This window comes from Oryx dammah, unplaced genomic scaffold, assembly GCF_014754425.2.
Source record: "Oryx dammah isolate SB20612 unplaced genomic scaffold, SCBI_Odam_1.1 HiC_scaffold_18, whole genome shotgun sequence".
In the NCBI taxonomy this organism is placed as follows: Eukaryota; Metazoa; Chordata; class Mammalia; order Artiodactyla; family Bovidae; genus Oryx; species Oryx dammah.
In genome coordinates this window covers 14,009,523-14,032,947 of record NW_024070202.1, presented here as the reverse complement: position 1 = coordinate 14,032,947, position 23,425 = coordinate 14,009,523, and the positions used below count along the sequence as shown (strand labels likewise).

At 43.1% G+C, this 23,425-nt stretch overlaps 1 protein-coding gene across 3 annotated transcripts in view; it reads left to right on the top strand.

The window, feature by feature from the left end:
• SLC25A13 (solute carrier family 25 member 13) overlaps positions 1–23,425 on the top strand; it is a 232,817-nt gene that overhangs the window by 130,235 nt on the left and 79,157 nt on the right. For 2 of the 3 annotated variants that reach the window (XM_040260483.1, XM_040260485.1), the window contains exons 6-11: positions 14,950–15,096; positions 17,414–17,552; positions 18,544–18,637; positions 18,838–18,922; positions 22,282–22,369; positions 22,840–22,998. In XM_040260483.1, the coding sequence (XP_040116417.1) occupies positions 14,950–15,096; positions 17,414–17,552; positions 18,544–18,637; positions 18,838–18,922; positions 22,282–22,369; positions 22,840–22,998 (712 nt within the window). The remainder of the gene's footprint in view (positions 1–14,949; positions 15,097–17,413; positions 17,553–18,543; positions 18,638–18,837; positions 18,923–22,281; positions 22,370–22,839; positions 22,999–23,425) is intronic. The other variant, XM_040260484.1, reaches the window with a different exon arrangement.

Below are 23,425 nucleotides of genomic sequence, written 5' to 3'. Positions count from 1 at the left end.
TGAGATGACTCAGGGGTTACTGACTAGGTTTCCAGCTGCAGCTTGCAGGCATTCACTTGTATCCGACTCCATTCTCTATGTAATGGTGAACGCTTTCATCCCTCAGTGCCTTTCATGGGATGATTTTGACTTCATAGCAAGATTACAAGTGCTAAACTTTGACTAGGTTAAGATGGTTTAGCTAGATAATTCGGGCCTTGCTTTTGATTCCACTCCAGGCCCAGATTTCAAAGAATTGATGTGTGTGTCATGACTTGATATAAACGCCAGTGTATTACCAGTTTTGACGTCTGCCATTGGGTCTCTCTCCCACTGCCCCACTCAGATGCTTTCTTTGAAGTCTTTTCTGAATGACCTCAACTTTAAATACTTTGATTGTCCCTTTGGACTGTTTTCTGGATTAAGGGAACTTCTTAAAGATGTCAGTGGCCTTTTGGGCTCTTGCTGTGTTAAGCATGATGCCTGCCTTTCTGCTCTGGGGCAGGTTATAAAAACACAGGCACCAGCTCCCTGGCTGGTGCCCGGGTCTTGAAAGAACTGCCACCGTGCATGTCCCTGCTTGTCAACTGAGGAGGAAGAGGAGCAACTGTGGGGTCAGCTGAGACGCGCTTGTGGATTCAAGGAGCCTCGAGGTCCTAGACGGTGGCTTGGATTGGTTTCAGCTAGTGCAGCCTCATGCTCTGGTGTGTTACCTGTGCTCATATAAGTGCTCGTGTTTGTGCCCAATGGACAGTGCTGTTCTCTGCGAGGTCAGTTACTTTCCCCCTTCATTTAAAAAATATTTCAGCACGCGGGAGCAGGTGTGAGTTTGTTACAGGCCGCCATGTGGCTGTGAGGGCTCCATGTGTCCACATGCTCGTCCGGGCATCGTCTGAGGAGGTGCTGGTCACGGGCGTGGGTTGAATGCTGAGCTGGCATGCTGTTTTCTGTCATAAAGGGGGGAATCAGTTTGAGAAACTTTGAACTAAATTTGCCTTGTTTGTTCAGTTCAGTCGCACAGTTGTGTCCAACTCTTTGCGACCCCGTGGACTGCAGCATGCTAGGCTTCCCTGTCCATCACCAGCTCCCAGAGCTTGCTCAAACTCATGGATGGTGAGGCCATCCAACCATCTCATCCTCTCTCATCCGGTTCTCCTCCTGCCTTCAGTCTCTTTTTGTATCATTTAGATACAAGGTACAAAGCCTCATTTGTACTTTGTATCTAAATGATAGCATTGAAGCAAGTAGCAGAGATGCAAAGCCTGCTACCTAGTCTTGTTCCTCAAGACAGGGAAGGATTTCAGAAGGAAACGTGGCTACAGCCCTGTTACCATCCTTGAGACTGTTGCACCCACTGCTGCTGGTTTTTTACGCCTGGTTCTGTCATCTCCAGTTAACTGCATGAGTGATGGTGTGTGCGTGTGAATGTGAATACAGTTTTATTTATTTTTGGCTGCGCTGGGTCTTCCTTGCTGTGTGGGCTTTCTCTGGCTGCAGTGAGCAGGGACTCGTGTCCAGTGCAGCGTGCCGGCTTCTTTGCCGGCTTCTCATTGCTCTGGCTTCTCTTGTTATGGAGCAGCAGCTCAAGGTGTGCAGGCTTCAGTAGACGTGGCACATGGGCTTAGTTGTTCCATGGCATGTGGGATCTTCCCAGCCCAGGGGTTGAACGTGTGTCCCCTGAATCGTAAAGTGGATCCCTAACCCCTGGAACACCAGGGAAGCCTGTGAATATAGTTTTATGTATGGGTATATATGTGTGGACTTTAGAATAGTCTATATGCATTTCCAACATCTCTTTCCTCTCAGCTCTTAGGGCAAAGCTGTAATTTTATGATTCTGAGTTGAAAAATGGGTTTTTAATATACTGAAAGCAGCATATTTAGAAACCAGTTCAGAGGAATTTTTGTATCCTGTACCTGATGGAATTCCTGTTCATAAATGATATTAGCATAGAATATCTTGTTTGGGAGTATTTCTGTGATTGTTACTTGCATGGAGCAATCCACCCAACTCAAGAAATACTTGCTGGGGATGTAGGATTTGTCAAGAGGCTTTGTACAAAAGACTCAGAGGTGCAGAGGCAATGACAACCTTCGGGACACAGTGTAGAAGTCTGGGTGTCATTTCTGTGTTTTTCTGCCTGACAGCTCAAAAGGCACAATTGCAAACAGATATACAGTGTATACCCTATGGAGGTGCTCTTTCATAGCAAAAATCCTTGACGCTTTGTAGCATAAACCCTTGAGGCAGGTGTCAATTCAAAACCAATAGTTTCAGAGTCTGGTTATAACAGCCATCCAAAGTACAAAATTAAAGGTCCAGATACCAGTCTAAGGTAGTTAACAGCCTCATTTTACAGATGAGGAGACTAGGCCTTTACATTAGAGTCTCTTAGCAGTATCTCATGTGTGACTGAGCATCTTTTCATATGCCTGTTGCCACTTGTATATTTTCTTTGAAGATATATCTCCTGAAATCCATTACCCCCTTTCTTACTGGATGGGAGTTGTAGGTAACTGTGAGCACAGAGTGAAAGGAAGGCCCTTAAGCTTCTCTGCCAAATAATTCTGTAGAGTCAGCAGTGAGAGTCACTCAGAAGAAAAAAAAAAAAGGAATAATAGTAACAATCTTTGTACTTTATGAAGTGCTTTTTAAAATATTCTGTTTCTGATAATAGCATCCCCAGTATCTTGAGAGGTTATGATCATTCTCCCCTATTATATGCAAAAGAATAAACAGATTCTAGGGTAAAATTTTGCATTTTCAGATAGTGTTTTTTGGGAAATGCTCATGGCTTTCATTAGGTTACCAAAGAAATATCCCAAAAGAGTTCAGAACAACTGTTCTGGAGCTTAACTTCTTCCGTAAGATCACAGATGTGTGAGGAATCAAACAATACGGTGCCATGATCACTTAGACTCCACTGCACTGTTTCCAGGGCTGTGGCTATGAAGTCAGTTTTGGTTCCTGGAGGGGCCATGTCTCTTAATGGGGATGTACAGTCATGCATTATTGGACATTTAGAATTCTTGATCCCTGCCCATTAGTTGCCAGATATGATGATAAAGCCATAGCAGGGTGTGTGTTACTGTTGTTTCCAGTCACTTTTTTCTTTTCTTGGCCTCACTGCACAGCTTGTGGGACCTTTGTTCCCTGACCAGGGATTGAACCTGGGCCCTGGCCATAGTCCTACCCACTGGACCGCCATGGAATTCCCCTCCAGTTATTTTTTTTATAGTGTTTTATAATCATGTGTATATATTTAATATCAATAACCTCAGATATGCAGATGACACCACCCTAATGGCAGAAAGTGAAGAAGAACTAAGCCTCTTGATGAAAGTGAATGAGGAGAGTGAAAAAGTTGGCTTAAAGCTCAACATTCAGAAAACTAAGATCATGACATCCAGTCCCATCACTTCATGGCAAATAGATGGGGAAACAGTGGCTGACTTTATTTTGAGGGTCTCCAAAATCACTGCAGATGGTGATTGCAGCCATGAAATTAAAAGATGCTTGCTCTTTGGAAGGAAAGTTATGACCAACCTAGACAGCATATTAAAAAGCAGAGACATTACTTTGTCAACAAAGGTGCATCTAGTCAAGGCAGTGGTTTTTCCAGTAGTCATGTATGGATGTGAGAGTTGGACTATAAAGAAAGCTGAGTGCAGAAGATTTGATGCTTTTGAACTGTGGTGTTGGAGGACACTCTTGAGAGTCCCTTGGACTGCAAGGAGATCAAACCAGTCCATCCTGAAGGAGACCAGTCCTAGGTGTTCATTGGAAGGACTGATGCTGAAGCTGAAACTCCAATACTTTGGCCACCTGACACGAAGAGCTGACTCATATGAAAAGACCCTGATGCTGGGAAAGATTGAGGCCAGGAGAAGGGGACGACAGAGGATGAGATGGCTGGATGGCGTCACTGACTCGATGGACATGAGTTTGGGTAGACTCTGGTAGCTGGTGATGGACAGGGAGGCCTGGCGTGCTGCGGTTCATGGGGTCGCAAAGAGTCAGGAACTGAACTGAATTACAGTTTAAAAATAATCTGCAGATAGGAGTTTCTAACGGCTCCTGTCTCCAGGTATCTTGGATTGCTCCCCATTGTGAAATCCTTGTTGACTAGAAAGCTGTTGCTTGTTAACTACTTCTCCTGTAGCATTCTCCAACTTGGCAAGTGCTTTGGCTTTTGTTGGTCTTTACAGTCACTTTAGGTGTTGAGTGGCTACTGTTTCTGTGTGAAAGATGAGCACATAGAAGCATGGAGTTTTCTGATTTTGTTCAAGATGAGACAGGTGCAACACAAGTTGGTTTTAAGTTTCCTCAATCTCTAGCAGTGTTTTCAAATTTTATATAAATTTTTTTCTGAAGGGATTATTTTAAAAGGCTGCACCCTGGGCCAATCTGTCCCCACAAAGTTTGATTCAGTAAGTCTGGATAGGGCCTAAGAAGTTGCCTTTCAGACAAGCATCCTGAATTGTGATGTCCCAGTTGGTCCGAGGGCCACACACTGAGAAACGCTGATCTAGATGACAAACCCTGACCGTTTAAAAGCACAGAATCTGGTGTTCAGGTCTCATCCTAAGGTTGATGGGGAGCTCAGAGAGGCAGACCTGATGAGGTAGGTGTTTCAGAAGGATCACTCTGGCTGTAGTGTAGAAAATGAAGTGGAGAGTCCTGTGACGGAGAGAGGGAGACCAGCTGGCCACTTTCCAGTATAACAGCTGGTAACAATGATGAGCTGAAGAAGATGGGTTTCAAGAAAAATTAAAGGGATGGACCTGGCCAGGCTTGGTGGTTTGTTAGGATGGGGACAGGTACGCATATGTGTAACTTGTGGTTCTATCCTGTATATTAGGCTTTGGGCAAGTGGACGGATGGTGGTGAGTTACTGAGGTTGGGAGCAACAGGGGGAGGGATGGAGAGCATGTGGATGAAGGGCTGTTAGGAGCGCTTTGCACAATAATCTCCAGTGACTTGTGTGCGGTTGAGTTGTTTCCACCTCATCATCAGTTCCCTGGAGTTAGGCTCTCATAGAAGCCCTACTGATGGCCCCACAGACCTGGGCATTTCCAAGAAAATTCTCTTTCCTTCGTTTCACGGAGAGAGGACGTTTCTTTGTTTCTAGAGGCCTTCCTCCTCTTGCTGTAGGAAGAGGACTCATTCAGAAATTAGCAGTGCTCTAAATTGGTAGAGAGACCAGATATTAGTGTCAGGATTCCATTCGTTAGCCAAGAAATGGGATAGCTGACTCGGGAGAGGGCGGGGCTAATAATTCTTTCTAATGTTGTCTCATCAATAGAGTTTGGGCATGAAGTTACCTGCCCCAACAGAAAGCCTTCATCATGAGGGTATGAGTGTTTTATCATAACTTTATTCAGGTCCTCCTTTTGTCAGAAGAACGGTGACACCAGGAGGGGCGAATCGTAGTTGGTGGAGCTAGGACTAGAACCTTGGATTCAGAGCTGTGTCTTGTGTCCCAGATCAGCCATTCATATTCCTAAAAGCTTTTGTCTTCAGATCACGTAAGCCCCAAGATAACTTTGTGAGATGCCAAAGCATATTCATGCAGATAACACAACTGAACAATTTTGGTTCTTTGTTAAATCAAACTGACCAGTATTTTGGCTTACGGGTCGGCATGGCATACAGATCAACCCAAGTCTTTTGTGTAAAATGGGCATTTTGGTCCTAGAGAGCAGAGGTCTGGAAGTAGGCAGCTCCCAAGTCCTTCTTGAGGCCAGACTTTCACTGCTCCTAATCAGATGTTTTTCATCATAGGTTTGCGACTGTGTATGCCAATGTATACATAAGTGAAGTCGCTCAGTCATGTCCGACTCTTTGCGACTCCATGGACAGTAGCCTACCAGGCTCCACTGTCCATGGGATTTTTCAGGCAAGAATACTGGAGTGGGCTGCCATTTCCTTCTCCAGGGGATCTTCTCAACCTAGGGATCGAACCCTGGTCTCCTGCATTGCAGACAGAGGCTTTACTATCTGAGCCACCAGGGAAGCCCCAGTGTATACTAGTTTAAGGCAAAGCTTTCACAATAGGCTATGTTGTTAAAAAAAAGAAACTGTTCCCCCTGCTGCTACTGTAACATCACCAAACAAAAGAAACATAACCTTCAACCTCGGCAACATCAAGTTCTCAAGCTCTGGAACTGTGTTAACAAAAAATAATCCTTTGTAAGTGGGACTTGCTGAAGCCACGATTCTTTCAACCAGTTAGTGAACTGCTAACCAAGTCCTTGCTTAGGACTGAGTAACCCAAGCCGTTTGTGCTTCCCCTGGCTCCCCCAGCTTGCCATCTGTATTAATTAAAATATCTAGACCATGGATCTTTAGTAGCCAGAGACCATGATTATATTTGCATTTTTAACATGCATGTGCTCTTTATGTTGATTTTAAGTTGGACCAGATGGGATCTGCCATACGGCTTTGGTCCTGCTTCATAAATACAGCACCCCTTGATGATCCAAGAGGAAATAATGAGTAAAGGTGTCGCTCACGTCGTTTTGCTCCCAGCTTTCTAAGAGGTGAGATCGTGTTTTGTGTCCAGATAGCAGCCACCGCCGGTTTGGCAAGGGGTGATGAGAGGTGTGGGAAAAGCCTGGTCACTCGGAGATTTCGATGCAGGACTCATCTCATTCACTCCGCACTTCCTGCTCTCTGGGCACAGGAAATCAGAATTCATTGTGCTGTTGTGGCCATGGTGTTTGTCAGCTTGCTGTTCTGTGCAGTGGCCTGTTGTGCAAGCTTTTACAGTAACATCCTGGTGAAAATGAACACACCATACAGCTGTTACCCACTGTGAAGTTTAACATTGAATCAGGAGAGCCAGGAAATTGAGATGGAAAAGCTCTGTATTTGTTTGCCACCAAGGTGCTGCTGTGTGGGCCGTTCCACATGCTACATGCCAAATAATTACTGCTTCTTAAGACCCTTTTTTAATTTTAATTTTAATTTTTTTTAAGACAACTTTAAAAATCAGAGGCCCCACCCAGTGAAATGGGGATAAAATTTCACCCCAAACTCTGGAAGTCTGACTGCTTAGGCTGAATGTGGGCAGCACAGAAAAATGTTGCGATCGGAACAACTGCTTTCTCTACCTGCTCCAGTGCCAGATTCTCTTTCTGATTCAGTTTAAAAAATATGGATTTTTATTTTAACTAGAATTTTTTTCCTCTGAGTTAGCACAGGATTATGAAAATGATATTTGACATATTAAATGGTACAGGTCCTGATACTTGATGTAATATACAATTTATTTGAAATAGAGCAAAATATGATACCATATTTTGTAAGCAAAGCTTCTTTACACCTTTTTATTCTTCGTTTTCATAAATAATTAACCTGCATCTTCCTCAGAATTCTTAAACCACCACTTTCAAAAGGAGTTTTTTTGATCATAACAGTATAAATTTGATACAAATCCTTGTTGATAGTCCCTGTTTTTATTAAAGTTTTAGATATTTATTTTTAATTTCAAAACCGTACAAAACACAAAAAATGAAAAGGGGTCTTTTTTTGTACCCCCCCCCACCTTCTTTGGTTCCTGATACATTGTTGAGGTTGAAGCACAAACTTATGTGTCTGAATAGAAGTAGAGAACATTTCTGCATTCAAAATATACCCAATTGAAAACTGCAAATTATTAAGGAAATGACAAGCCTGAACTTTTAGAAGAAGCATGAATGTTAAACCGAAAGTGGTGTAACCCCTATATATGTCTATTTCTGTACAGCTAGCAGTTTTGAAGAGTTTGATTTTTCCCCCCCTTCCTATAGCATTCTGAATGGTTGTGTTGAAGTTGCTGGAAGCTGCTAGAGGAGAAGGCAAGTTCATTAATCATTATGCCCCAGAAGAGAGGGGACAGAAAATAGTTCACTGGCAAATGTAAAGAAACAGGGAGACTCATTTCACGCGCAGGGGTAGGACCGCCTTAGAAGCCGCGGCCCAGCTGTGTGCTGGCGCCCTGGCTTTAGATGAAGGAGCCCCCTTTCTCTGCACAGTCCCTCCTGGCTCCCTCAGCAGCGTTTAGGAAGCGCCCGTGGCCTGTTTCTGATAAGAGCCCTCATTCTCCATAGAGCTGTCTTCCCCCTGGCTCTCCGGGTTTTCCACAGGGTCTCAGGCCCCTCAGGTTTATCGTCTGTACTCCTGTAGGTATCCGTTCTGTTTCTGTCATCTGCCCACTCTCTCTGTGTATCCTAGGATGATCTCATCCATTGGTACAACTTTTTTTTTTTTTCCTTTTTCTTTTCCTCCTGGTTTTTGGCAGGCCTTCCCCTAAAAGGAACAGGAAGTCCGCGGAGGTTAAGACTGTGGCTCTGGAGCCAGACCACCCCGCTGCACAGCCAGCCTCATCCTTAGTGTCATGTAACCCCCAGCCGCCCTTTCCTTCATCTTTCCAGCTACAAAGTGGAGGTGATGGGCAGCCCCACCTTAGAAGGCTATTGAGATGATGAAGTAGGAAAATGCACCTGTCCCAGAAGTATAACCTACACTGAATAGCGGTAAACATGGTCTCTTGCGGGCATTTTTCTTCTAAAAGTCTGTTGTCTGCATTTCCCAGGCTTATACTTCCACACATGCCTCTGAGGTTTTTTGGTTTCTGCTTAACTTTTGTTTATAACTTAGGCTCATCTCTCTCCAGATTTCTCCCTCATGGTCAACAACCTCATCTCTTTCCCCTGAAGCATTTTCTTTTGTGGTAGATTCCCCCATTCTCCAAGGTGAGAATTCTTTTAGAAACTCTTGTTCCATTTTTGGATATGAATCACCACCCAAACTTTCCTTAAAAATCTCTTTTCTAGTTATCTGTCCACATCACTTATGATCCCCTTACTTAAGGTTTTGCCCAAGGCAGCGTAAGTTAGTGGTTAAAATCTCAGTTTTGGAATCTGATAAGACCTTGACGTAGAGAGCGAAGCCTGGCCTCCTCCTCCCTGTGTGACTTTGGACTGGTAACTTAACCTCCATGAGCTTCAGGTGCCTCTGGGAGATGAAGATGTTATTACTTTACAGGATGATTGTGAAACTTGAATGAAATACCAGCTCTGGAGTTCTTGACAGAGTCCCCAGCCTGGAGGAAGTGTTCAGGCCTTCAGCTGTTTCTGTCACCCTCTGCCCTAACTGGGTTTCATCTCTCTGTCCCTCTTGCTGGTTCAGAATAATTTAGCAGAACCACTGTTCCTTACTAGGGATTTTTTGAAAGACTCCAAAGTACTTATATTGCAAAGGATTGGAGAGGTTTTTAAACCATTCACTTTGACCAAAATTAATGCTCCTTTTTATGAAGTGCCTATTGCACCTGACGTCTAGTTTTTATCACCCTGTATGGCATGGTGTTGCTGGGTATTTCATTCTAAGATTCAAACACTCCTCCCTAAGCCCTGCCAACTTGGAGCACCACGACTGAGACTTGAGCTCTGCCCATTCCGGTTCCAGATTTAAGATTTTTATCATCATAACATCTTGCTTCCACAACCCCCTGTATTAAATAAAGCTAAGTTAAAATAAATTCCTTGACATGTGTTTCTCAGCCGGTAGTTGAACAGATATTTCCAGGGACTGGGAACCTGCTGTTTTGCAAGGTAGCCCATTTCATTGCTGAATAGTTGTGTAGACTAAATACCTCTATGCTTTGTGCCAAAACCTGATCCCTCTATTTTCTCTCCACTGATTTTCTTTCGTAAAAAACAGAGAGGCAGTCTAACTTCTTTTTACCTGGTAGTCCTTTAGACCGTTAAATATTTGAATGTAACTATTGCTTCTCCCATTGTTCTCCCCTCTCCCGCACACAGGACGAGTTGATCCATTCTGGCTCCTTTCATTTGGAAATGACCAGTAGCTACCCATGCTTTGCACCCCATGCATCCCAAAAGCTTTCCGTCCCATCCTTACCCTTCTGGATTCAGATATGTCCAGCCCTCACAGAATAGGACTACATTTTCCTTAATCAGCTGTAGAGGTGTCAGAGGAGAACTTAGAAGTTCCTCTGCCACAAGTAGCGAGCCTGGCTTTGTTTCAAAAGTCATTCATTCTTGAATTCAGTATTTATAGAGGCCCTGTCTTTGCTCCCCCAGGCCTCCTTACTGATCTTTTTCCTCCTCAGTCTTCTGCTTGCGTGCACGGCTGGGAGAAGGCCTTGTAGATATGGTTTCTCTCTTCCAGGTTCTCTGCTGTTGTTAGGAAGACAGCTGTGGCAATCGCAAGCATTTTTGCCCTAATGAAAAACTTTTGGAAATTATCTTGTTTTCTCATGAAAGTTGGCAACAGAAAAATCTAGAGCCTTAGAATAATTTAAAAGCAAATTGAAAGCTCATCCTCTCCTAAGTGTCACGAGTATTTTGTAATCCAGTTCCTGAGAGCAGCGCCATCCAGGCTCCCATGCAGTCTAAGTGTGGTATGAGGAACAAGGTCAGGGCTGTGGGGCCGCCTGGGCTTGAAAGCCAGCTTTGCTGCCTCCTGTCAATGAGACCTCCGTTTCCTCATCTGCTGCAGTAAGGTTAATAGTGGTTCCTAAATCGTAGGGTTGCTGTGAACATTAAATGAGTCTGTTACTGCAGAGTACTTTAGAACAGTCTGGCAGGTGATGCCTGCTCACGAAATGCTGTTACTGTCTCTGTTTTATTGTTTGAGGTAATAGTGTTCATTTCCTTACCTAGAGCAAGAAACAGTCATGACATAAACAGGTGTTCTTCAGAAGGCAGGCCCCATCTTCAGAAGCTATTTTTAAGTTTAGGGAAACACATAGCTCGATGTTTTCACCATTTCCTGCTATTAATAGAGAACTGCGGGATCTGCCTCCATGCTTTTCATGGAGTTTATAGTGTTCCCAGTCTCCTAAGAACTGTTGGAAATGCATTCTCAAGTTCTTCGTTAGGGTTGAAAGTGCTTTCTTCCCCAATGATTGCGGGGTCCCTGCTGCTTACAATTAATCGAGCACCAAAGTGCATGGTGACGGTGTTCATCCACGTTACCACTGCACCCCTGTCCTGTAATGGGAGCATCAGCCCCCAGGTGGGTGTCCGCTTCCCAGCTCAACATTTCGGACAGGTCGGTCTCAATGTGGTGGCTTCCTGCTCTCTGAGGAGGGGGAGTGGCCAGGGAAAGTGATACTGTTTTGGGTATAATGATCTGAGGATCCCCAAGACTACTTTAGTTATAAACTAGGGAAAGTGGTAAATAACTGAATGCACGTTCTGGTATTATCGAGAGCAATCTTGGCTTACTATAGTTTTAGCAGTGGGTCTGGCAATTCAAAGACTCTGTTCATTTACTTCCAATTGAATACATACTGTGGTCATTTTTCACTACAGGGTGTTTAACAGTTGGTTCCAGCCTTCCTCATAAATTGGAGACACTTGTACAGAGGACCCCTTTTTGTTCAATACATTGTAATTTCTTCACTCAATTGGTTTTATACAATTTCATATCACTGATGATACGTCTGTGGTTTATTGAGTGCCTACTATATCTAAGGCATTCTGCCCACGCTGCAAGGAGGATGAGCAGGGCACAGGAAGGTGGGGGAAAGGCAGGAATGCAAACAACTGATTATAATGTAGGATGGAATAAGACAAAGTCTTATAATTGAGGGCCACTCAGGAGACCATGTGATCAGATCAGTTATTTTCAGTTAGGAGGCCTGGTTATATTTACCTAAGTGGTGGCATTTGAGCCAGCAAGTTGGAGGATTTCAGGAGCTAGAGAAGAAGGCTGTGGTCTGCACCAGGCAGAGGAAAGAGTATGGACAAAGGCCTGGGTGTGTGGAAGGTCTGGCTGGGCTGGGCCTGGGTACTGGAGACCAGGCTGAGAGTAACGCCTTGTAGTGTCTCAAGAGTCTTGCTTTGGAGACAGATCTTTATGATGAAAGGGTTCGGGCAAGGGTGGTGGGAGTCAGGTTGGAGATGCTTAAAGGCAGCTGTTGATGTGTGCAAGGGGCATGCAGAGATCAGAGAGAGCGCTAGACTGAAAAGTTGGGCTCACAGTGGCATTGAGCCGTGTTCTGCGGAGGACTTGAGTGCGTGGTGCCAGGAATGAAAAGGAAAAGATGCATTTGAGTGAACTTTCAAAGGTGTAAGTGACTTAATTTAGTAACTGATTTACTCTGAGGGAAAGAAGCTTGAAGAATTGAAAATGACCAGTTTCCAGGGTAGATGACCAGGAAAACAAGATGCTAATAATGAAGTTTGGGACATAGGAGAGAGACTGGATTTGAGGGCTGGGTGGGGGACACCCAACAGCATGTTGAGTGACGCGGAATTTTATGGCCTTTACAAGATCCCTCATGGGTAGATTCTCTAAGCTGTCAGGAATTCTGGTGCAGAAGATAGGAGTGAGAGACTTGGATCTGGGAATCCAGACCCATGAGAGGTCTTAAAAGAAGACCTAGGGAGGGGAGTTCTTTGCAGAGGAGAGTTGGTTCAGGACCCAAGGACAGAGGGCTGATTGGTGCCTCCCATTTAAGGAGTGAGTGGAAGAGGCACTAGAAAGGTTAGGTCCCAGGCAAGAGTTCCAGCACGGATGGGTCTGGCCAACACTGGCAGATGGTATAACTGAAAAGAGGCTTTTCCATAGAATTAGAAATCTGGTTCTTATTGTTGTTTTGTCTTTAAAAAGGTTTTATTGTAGACACTTTCAAACTGCACAAAAGTAAAGGTAAGGGAATCACGACCTGTCATGTTCTCACTCCAGCTTCTATCATTTTCAGTATTTATTAACTCCTCAGTATCATCTAATAAAGCTGATTGAACTTGAAACAATTTAAGGTTCTCAAAACCCTCATCCATGATGCTTTTTCATTTCATCGAGATGAGATCTCACTCCAAGGGCCCGTTTGGGAAATGGGCAGAGTGTTGTGAGGAAGAGTCTCTGCAGAAGGAATGCACCTCCTACGTGGCACACGCTGGGTTCTGATGGGAGGCTGTGTTTTATTGTGTGTGTACACTGATCTCCGGGAATATCAAAAGAGATCTTACGATTGGGCTCTCCGTCCATAGATCATACGAATTAAAACATACATCCAGCGGCACTGCCACAGTTTGGCCATCTCTGACCCACATACCATCCAATTCCTAATTTTAGGGCATTGGTCCTCAATTAGGACGCAAGGCCCTCCCTGAAGACATTCTTGATTGCCATGGCCTTGGAAAGGGGCTGCAGTATCTGGTGGAGAGAGGGGAGGAATGCTCAGAAAAGCCCACATAACAAAGGCTTCACCCACCCCCAGACACCAGTAACGTAGAGGAATAGTGCCTTCCGGAGCAGAACCACCCTTTTCAATCTGTTGTTACATCCCGTGTTTGTGAACCAAGCTACCATTAAGAATTTTTCTCTCTTCCTTGGGGAGAGGTTAACATCCTTTTAGCTGGTTTTCCTTTGATCATTTGCATCACCTAAGCAGGGTTTGGCCAGATCATTTGCGTGCATGCTGTTCTTTGCTTAGTTGCTCAGTTGTGATCAACTCTTTGTGACCCCATGGACTGTAGCCCTCCAGGCTCCTCTGTCCATGGGGATTCTCCAGGCAAGAATACTGCAGTGGGTTGGCCCTGGCCTCCTCCAGGGGATCTCCCCAATCCAGGAACCGAACCCAGGTGTCGGGCATTGCAGGCAGATTCTTTACCATCTGAGCCACCAAGGAAGCCCTCTTTGAGCCTACCAAGCCTCATTCTAGTTTTTATTTTCCTTGTGTCTTTGGACTCGAACAGAAGTGATTTGGTTTCTTTGGGTAAGAGATTTAAGGGGGGGGGTGCACTTTCTCAAGACATATTCACTAGTCTGAGCAAAGTTTCCTCTTTGGAAGGAGATAATGACTTGGGGTGCTATTGAACAAGTGTGGGGCTCGGGAATTCAAGATATAATGTGTGTTTCTTCACCCTGATTTGAAATTGAACAGTCATTTATCAGTTCAGTTCAGTCACTCAGTTGTGTCCGACTCTTTGCAACCCCATGAATTGCAGCACACCAATGGCAACCCACTCCAGTACTCTTGCCTGGAAAATCCCATGGACGGAGGAGCCTGATAGGCTGCAGTCCACGGGGCCACTAAGAGTCGGGCACAACTGAGCGACTTCACTTTCACCTTTCACTTTCATGCATTGGAGAAGAAAGAGGCAACCCACTCCAGTATTCTTGCCTGGAGAATCCCAGGGACAGAGGAGCTTAGTGGGCTGCCGTCTATGGGGTTGCACAGAGTCGGACACGACTGAAGCGACTTAGCAGCAGCAGCAGCAGCAGCAGCAGGCCTCCCTATCCATCACCAGCTCCTGGAGTTTACCCAAACTCATGTCTATCGAGTCAGTGATGCCATCCAGCCATCTCATCCTCTGTTGTCCCCTTCTCCTCCTGCCCCCAATCCCTCACAGCGTCAGAGTCTTTTCCAATGAGTCAAGTCTTCTCATGAGGTGGCCAAAGTACTGGAGTTTCAGCTTTAGCATCTTGCCTTCCAAAGAAATGCCAGGGCTGATCTCCTTCAGAATGGACTGGTTGGATCTCCTTGCAGTCCAAGGGACTCTCAAGAGTGTTCTCCAACACCACAGTTCAAAAGCATCAATTCTTCAGTGCTCAGCTTTCTTCACAGTCCAACATCCGTACATGTCATTTATAGTAACTGAGAAATACAAATAATTTCCCCTTTTTTCTTTCTTCCAAACTTTAAGCTTTTTATTTTGTATTGGGTTATAGCTAATTAACAATTTGTGGTGTGTGTGTTAGTTGCTCTGTCACAACCTCGTGGACTGGATGTAGCCCATCCATGGAATTCTCCAGGCAAGAATAGTGGAGTGGGTTGCTCTTTCCTCCTCCAGGGGATCTTCTGACCCAGGGATCGAACCCTGGTCTTCTGCATTGCAGGCGGATTCTTTACTGTCTGAGCCACCAGGGAAGCCAGTGTTAGGATAGTTTCAGGTGAACAGCAAAGGCATTCAGCCATACATATACATTCACCTTCTTTCTTTGTAGGAGATACAGCTGGAACATGCCAAGCAAGCCTTTGTGCAGAGGGACAATGCCAGGACTGGGAAAGTCTCAGCCATTGACTTCCGGGACATCATGGTCACCATTCGCCCTCACGTCCTGACGCCCTTTGTAGAAGAATGTCTAGTGGCAGTAAGTAGGGGGTGGTGTTTTTAAATTTTTGATGGAGTATACTTTAATTTACAATGCTGTCCTCATTTCAGGTGTACAGCCGAGGTAATCAGCTCTACATATTTGTGTTTCAACTCTTTTTAAGAGTCTGTTCCCATAGAGGTCATTATAGAATACTGAGTAGCATTTCCTGTGCTGTGCAGTAGGTCGTTATTCTCTCTTTTATGTATAGTAGTGTGTCTATATCAATTCCAATCTCCCAGTTTATGTCTCCCCCCAAGTTGTAATTTGCCCTAATGAAATAATTTATTCTATCTGGCATAAGCTCAGTAGACAAGGAATTGTAAGAACAAGTCTTATAAATTATGTAGAGTTTTTTTTTCTGTTTAAGTACTGACATTTTCTTCTTTGCTCGATGGTATCCATTACCAAAGTTACAGGAAGTGCTTTGTCAGTGTTAGTGGGTATCTTAATTTGTTAGCTGGATAGTATGAAATATCTTAAAGAAATGTATTAACTAGGATTTTTTTTTAAAAAAAGGAAAAACAGCTATATAATTGCATATTAGTTTGCTTTATATTTTGAGATATGTCAAATGCTTGTCTTCACTGTTACAAGTTCTCCAAGAAAATGTATTAAATAAAAAAAAGTGTGCATATATATATCTGAGGAGTCGGCAGAAGAGCAACTCGAAGCCTTGGGTTCAGTCACTCATGCACCCTGTGTGTTGAGCCAACAGTGGCCCATGTGGCGGGCAGGTCTCTGCTGTCCTCTGTTGTGGAGCTTCTCATGGGCCCTGAGGGTGTCCCGGAACATTCCATGGTGGTGGTTCCCAAGCCTTGATCACGGAGCTTAAGAATCATCAGGGATTGGTATTAAAAGTGCATATTCTGAGGTCTTTCCTAGGCCTCCTGATCCACCATCCACAGTGGTGACCTGATTTCTTTTCCTTTAAATTTTTTAAGCTTTATTTAGTTGCTCCTTTTTGCCTGCGCTGGGTCTTCGTTGCTGTGTATGTGTTTTCTCCAATTGCTGTGAGCGGGGCTGCTCCCTGGTTGCGGTGGCGTCTCGTGTGGAGCAGAGGCTCCGGGCACCTGGGCTTAGTTGCCCCGTGGCACGTGCAGTCAGCCTGGACTAGAGACTGAACCTGTGGTGCCTGCATTGGCAGGCAGATTCTTAACCACTGGACCACCAGGGAAGTCCTCGTACCTAATTTCCAAAGCTTCTCGGATAATTGTGATGAGCCCCTAGATTTGGGACCCATGTGCAGTGGTAACACTTCTTGTGTTAATCCCAGGGAGAGGACTTTTTGAGTGTTTCACCGTCATCTGAGTTTCCCATAATGCTTACCTTAAGTGAGAACTCAGAATAGCTTTTCATTTTTCCTCTTTATTTTCACTGGTCCCTCTTTTTGAAGATAATGGTGTTCTAATTAAGGCCTTCCCACTCTGGCATGCTAGCTCCTTTTCTTGGTCCTTCCCTTCCCTAGTCCAATCTAAACTCTCATGTCAGCTATTTCAAACGTTTACGAAGTGAAGATTTATGTGCTTGTTACCTTATAAAGAAGTGCTTTCCTAATAAAAATATCTTGCCTTGTTAGGGAAGGATAGAATTTGAAACCCCAAACTGAAGTTCCATGTATAATGGACATGCTGTCTGTTTCCCTTATCCCATGAAGAAATATGGTTTCTTACAAATTCTGATTATCAAGAGTCCTGGCCAGTCTTAACCCCCATCAAAGCATATGACATCTCATAATTTTATCATAATGTGCTTGTTTGCTGGAAATCCTACCAATACAAAGTATGTACTTAAATGATTATTTATTACTACTTATAAGTAACGTGACAAATCATTATATTATTGTTAGATTAACCACTTCTCATAGCATGTTTTGGTATAACAGTTCTGCGTGCATAAGTATACACATGTGGGCCTGCATCTAATACAGTTCTGCATGTCTAAGCTTTTAAGAATTGCTCATTAGATGAAATAAACAAACTTATAAAACATTTCCAATGGAAATTTGAACTCTGTAAATTACTACTGGTCCTGTTGTTATAATCCTACATGTGTATTTATTTAGTTTTCTAGGACCTGTGTGTGGAGAGTACAAGTTCTGGTCATGATTAGTTGCAGTTATTTCTAAAAATCATTTATAGCTTTTTTTTTTTTTTCTTTTAATGGGAAAGAAAAATACTTCTGGCCACTTTTTGCTATACATGCTTTTTTGATTACTTCCCCAAACTAACATTTGATATACGTACTTCTGAATCTTCTTCATTCTATAAATCCTTTGTTTATTTTTCTTCCCCCTCTTATTTTCAACTTACTTGAGGCTGCTGGAGGTACCACATCCCATCAAGTTAGTTTCTCCTATTTTAATGGATTTAACTCACTCCTGAACAACATGGAACTCATTAGAAAGATCTACAGCACTCTGGCCGGCAACAGGAAAGATGTGGAGGTGACTAAGGGTGAGTGCGACTAAATCTGAATTCTTGCCTGCAAGTATCTTGGTGAAGTATTACTAGAGGGAAGAAGACAACCAAAAGTTGATGTTACAGAGTTTTCTATCCCTAGTTTTCTATCTCATTGACCATTGTGTGTTCTCCACTCTTTGAAACAAATGAAACAATTTTCAGCACATTGTAAATAAATCCAAGGCTTTCTTCCAATGAGGGAACCATGTAAAGTGTCTTGCGTGTGCGCTACGTCTCGTCAGTCATGTCCCACTCTCTCATGCTCTGGGCCGGAGCCCACCAGGCTCCTCTGTCCATGGGATTCTCCAGGCAGCAATACCGGGGTGGGTTGCTATTTCCTCCTCCAGGGGATCCTTCCTATCCAGGGATCAAACCCATGTCTCCTAAGTCTGCCTGCATTGGTAAGCGGCTTCTTTATCACTAGTGCCATCTGGGAAGCCCCCAAAGTTTCTGAAATATTTTCAAATCTTAATAAAACCTAAACTAAACTGACATCCTCTAAAATGACCCTCGAAAGTACACAAGGAATTCTTAAACTTATACTGCTGACAGTGTGTGTTGATCGACAATCTTTGATCAAGATATCAGCATTTTAATGGGATTTTTTTTTTTAAAGAAACAAGAATTCCCTTTGGAATTCCACAGCTTCATTAATATGATATCCTGGGACCTATGTGTATGGAATTTCATATCTCCTTCCTGGTTCTCCTTGACTTACAATTTGAATGGCTTCCGGTGTCATTTATTCAAAGCCTTCAGGTGACACCAACCTTTTAAAGTCACTATTAAAGCAAGCATTCTGCACACTCTTTCCAGACGAATGAAAGAACTGCAAAAATTCCTACCCTATTTGGATTGACTTGAATTCTGTGACTGTTAATAATAAAGTTTGGTGATGTTCGCTCATTCCAGTGCCTTGAGTTAATGCTGCGTTTAGTGGCTATTCCTTCTTGAATCTTTCCCTTTTAACTCTTTTTCCATACAGAGGAGTTTGTTCTGGCAGCTCAGAAATTTGGTCAGGTTACACCCATGGAAGTTGACATCTTGTTTCAGTTAGCAGATTTGTATGAGCCACGGGGGTAAGTTGGCCTTTTTTTCTTTTAATTAGCTTAATAAAGGGAGGTTAGGAGGTGGGAGTAGGGGGAGGGCAGCAAGCCTGGAGAAAAAGAACCAAATTAAAGGTAACTCTGAAATGTGGGAAACAAGAAAAGGAACATTTTAAAATTCCATATCTTAAATTTTGTGTTTTGCTGTTGCTTACGTTTGCTTTTTGTTCTAGACGCATGACCTTGGCCGACATCGAACGGATTGCTCCTCTGGAGGAGGGGACCCTGCCCTTCAACTTGGCTGAAGCCCAGAGGCAGGTGGGCAGAAGGATCGCACATGCTTCCCGGTGTTGCCTTGATAAGGCCCCACAGCCCCTTTTCACTTGCGGTTGCCTTTTCGGCACTGGTTCCTGACCTACTGTTTCTCTGTTTTGCACCGAAAAAGAAAACCAGACCATTTCAGAAGGCTGGAAAGAGTACTTACTTAGAAATGTTCTGAGTAACAGATAACTGGCATTTGCTCTCTTCTGCGGAAGATGGGATGATTTCTTAGCTGCATGGGAAGCCTCACCCTCCCCAAAGAGGAGGAGGATCTTTATCTTTCCTCCTTCCCTCAGCCTCATGCTGGCAGAGCTGGGGCCACAGCCCCCTTTGGGTGTCATGTCCCAGCATCATGTCGAGACATGAGGGCCGGCTCTGCCTCGCAGAGAGGCACTCCGTCAGGGCACCGCCTGACTGCCATGCCTGCCGTTTTTCTGAATATCAAAATGAGATAATTTTGTTTAGTCTGGAGTCATAGTTTGAAGGCTTTTAGACCTATTTTCTTTGTGAAAGGATTCATAAGTTATGTGGAAACAATTTGAGGAATGCTAAATTTTATTTTATGGTTAACAGAAACCAATCTCTTGAAGTTGTGGGAGTCAAAACCCTAAGACTTGGGACCTCCTTATGCTTAACTCTTGCTCGACTTTCTATAGATCGGGATTAGAGAATAAAATCCTTCAGAGCGTCTGTTGTGCTTCCACGATGTTTGTAAAATAAATCCCCTCACAGACGAGCGTCGTCGTTTCAGAAAAATACCTCTTTTAAGGCAAAGCCATCTCTGAATCCTGTGAGACTTAACAGTTTTTGGCTGGGAGCTCCGGGTCTGTACTGAGACGCCAGTTTGACCACAATGGGTTGATGCGGGCTGCATTTTTAGGATGGGCAGGCCTGGAGCCAGGACGCCCTCCTTTCAGCTCTTTCCCACCCGATGGCAGCGGCGGGTTCTGTGTGCAGCGTGGTGGGCGTGCACGCAGCAAACCCTCACTAGGCACCTCTGGAAAACCAGCTGGTCGCTGTTAAAAGAGGAAGCCGATTTCCCCGAGTGCAAGAGAGAGGAGTGTGGAATCACATGGAGAGGGGGACACAGCCCCACTCTCCCCTCCCTATGATTTTTAAACACCACTTACCAGATGATAATCTCTTTGCCTTTGTGCTCCTAGCTCCTGTAGAAATTGGGGGATTAAGAAAAAGAGAGAATTTAAAAAAAAGATTCCCCCTGTTCTCCTGTGACAGTGGTAGCCCACAATTTCTCCTCTATGCCCTCTGCAGCTTTAGCAAGTTTCTGATGGTGGGTGCTTACTGATCCTGTCCATGAAAGGGTTGGATGAGATTGATGAGGTTTATAGCAGGAAATGATTGGCTGCTGCTTGGAGGTTCAGAGCAATTCACTGGGGCCTTGCCTGGAATATTCTTTACTTATGCGAACCCTGGTGGGCCTGACAACATTGGCAGACTCAAGCAACAGAGGTCACGCGCCTGCCAGGCTAGGGAGCTAACTCTTCTCCTCGAGAGAGGAGTGTGGGAAGAGGAATCTTTTCTAGTATTCGTTTTGTGAGGATGCCACACTTCTAGCTTCAGAAAAGTTATCTGAAAGTCTGGGGTTTTGTTTGTCTTTAGATGAATTAGTGATAGTGATAGGTATCAACCCATTGTTTTCAAAGTATTTTCACTCATTGTTTTGATGCCAGAACCTTTTTTTGTATTGCCAGTTTATATCTGTGTACATAAAGCATTGCCTTTCTTACCGATGCAGCTGTCAAAATGAAATTACTATGCATGAAAGGTATAGATGGAAGTCATCCGTCTATACAGGGATACCCTTGGAAGCACCCCATGGAATTTGCAGAAGAAATGTTTTACTTTCTTAAAAATGCATATTTCTGCATAAAGCTATTTTCAGTTCACTTTGAAGGAGATTCCAAATTATCTCATTGTATTAGAATTGCTCCACTGACAGCAACTAAAATTCAGTGGGTTGATAGTTGGGGTGGGTAATTATTTTCATTGTTCACCAATCTTAATTATCATGGCTTATGAAAAAACAAATTTTATTGAATGTATTTATTCACTCAACAGGTATTTATTAAGCACTAACTATATGCCACCCTCGTGTGACAGCTCTGTGTGACATAAAATTACTGTTTTATTTATGTAGACAGAGGAGTAAAATACTCTGAAATGTTCTGACATCAAAAACACCATAAGAATAGTAGGTCAAAAGAACACTAATAATAATACAACTGACTAGCCTGAAGTGTGAATTTAGAAGAGATGGACAAAAAAGAGAAAATATCAGATCACCTGTGATATAACCACTTAGTTGTAGCCACTATAAACAATTGAGTATCTCTGGGTGATGTGAGAGCCAAAACGCTAGTGTTATTTTTATATGCATATACATACCAAAATAATTTTAATGAAAAGCACAGCATATTCACACACAGTCTTCAACACTGGTTTTAAAAAGATAATCATGAAACATTCCAAACAGTTTAAAAGGTAGAGAGAAATAGATAATAAATACCTGTCTACACACTGTATTGTTTTTTTAGCCTGTTTTTTCTTTATAATACTGTATGCAGACTTTTTCTGAACATCAAATATTTTTCACAGTATTGTTTTTTAATGGCATGCAATTTTGTTTTAGAGCTATAGCATTATTTTTAACCAGTCCTCCCTTATTGGACCTTTGGGTATTCTCAGAGGTTTTCCTCTTAAAATGGTACTGCCTTTTTTTTTTTTAAACAGTACTGCTTTTTATTATTATTGTAGCTTGATCCTTGTTTATATAGATGATTATTTTCTAGCCTAACTTTTTAGAAGTAGAATTGCAGGGTCAATTTAAGCATTTGTACATTTTAAGTGTTCAGTGTGTATTGCCAGATTTCCCTTCAGTTTATACTTGATTAAATGGCAGATTTGAGAAGCCCTGTTTTTTGTCATCTTCTGCCAGCTTGGGCATTGCCATTAAAAACAGACAAAACTCCCCAAACCTACCAGTTTGACAATTTGTTGAAGAATGATGTCTCATTAATGGTTTTCAATTTATATCTCTTTGATCACTAATGAGAATTGAACATTTGAAGATGAGTTCATATTCATAACATTTTGGGGGACACAGTAGTGTCTTTCATTATAATGAAACTTGATTTTAAAAATTGACGGCAATAATTACTTTCTATTAACAAGAATTTACAAAAATCTAACCATACCTTCTTCCTTTTTGACATTTTAGCTGGATCATGAGTTTAAGAACGCAGTTGTAATTTAAAAATAAAATAGCGTGCTCATTTTCATTTCGATTTCCTTTCCGTCTCCTGTCTTCCCACTCTGCAATTCCTGTGTACGCAAAGAAGAAGGCATCAGTTGATTCATCTCGACCAGTTCTCCTGCAAATTGCAGAGTCAGCCTACAGGTTTGGTCTCGGTTCTATTGCTGGAGGTGAGTCATGGATGAGGGCAGATTGTTCATTGTTATTATTCCTGTTTTTCCTCTGATTTTTTCCACTTTGAAATATCAAAGGAAACAACCTTCTCTGGTCTTTTCCCAAGCTAGTTACCAAATCTGTATCTATGTGATGGGATAACAGCAAAGGGAAATTTTTCTTCGTACCTGCATTTGATCAGGGACTTAGAAGTAACTTTTCTTCTCACATCTGTCTGCAGGTGGGCTTCTAGATATTGGTTAGTGATGAGGCTAGGCTGTAGTGATCGGTTTTTGAAAATCTGCACTCAGTGGTATCCGTTTATCAGGAGACTCTTGAGTGAAAGCCACTGTTGTTTAGAAAGTTCATTTTAAAACTTACACGTGCACAGTTTCTTTATTTCATCGATCTTTTCTTTGACTTTAACCACCTCCTTCTTTCCTGTGACCTTAATTTCTTCTGAATTATTGGTATTATTTGATTTTAGCTGTCGGAGCCACTGCGGTGTATCCTATCGATCTGGTAAAAACTCGAATGCAGAACCAACGCTCGACCGGCTCTTTCGTAGGAGAACTTATGTATAAAAACAGCTTTGACTGTTTTAAGAAAGTGCTGCGCTATGAAGGCTTCTTTGGACTGTATAGAGGTTAGTGCCATGTGCTAAATTCATGAAAGGTGAAATAGTAGTCGGAGGTTTGGTTTTTCCATCTGAATGCCTGAAATGTATTAGAGAGACTGTGTTAAAATGGAAATACAGCAGATTCTCAATTATCCATGCTGATGGGTGTAGGCTGGAGGCTCTAGGGCATGGCAAATCAAAACAGCCCATAATCTGAAAGCCATTTATATTGCTCTGCGGTATGTTTTGTTTCTTAAAAATAATTATTTTTATAAACATGTCCAGTAAGTTTTTAAAAGACTCATAGTGTTTGTGTTCTTGAAATAACTCTACTCACCAGTTAACAGGGAAAAGCAGCTGGGGGATAGGACAGAACTTACTTGGGACAATGATTCCCCTTGAATATTCCACAAAATCATCCATCAAGCCTCTCACCAGGGGTTCAGTGCAGCCC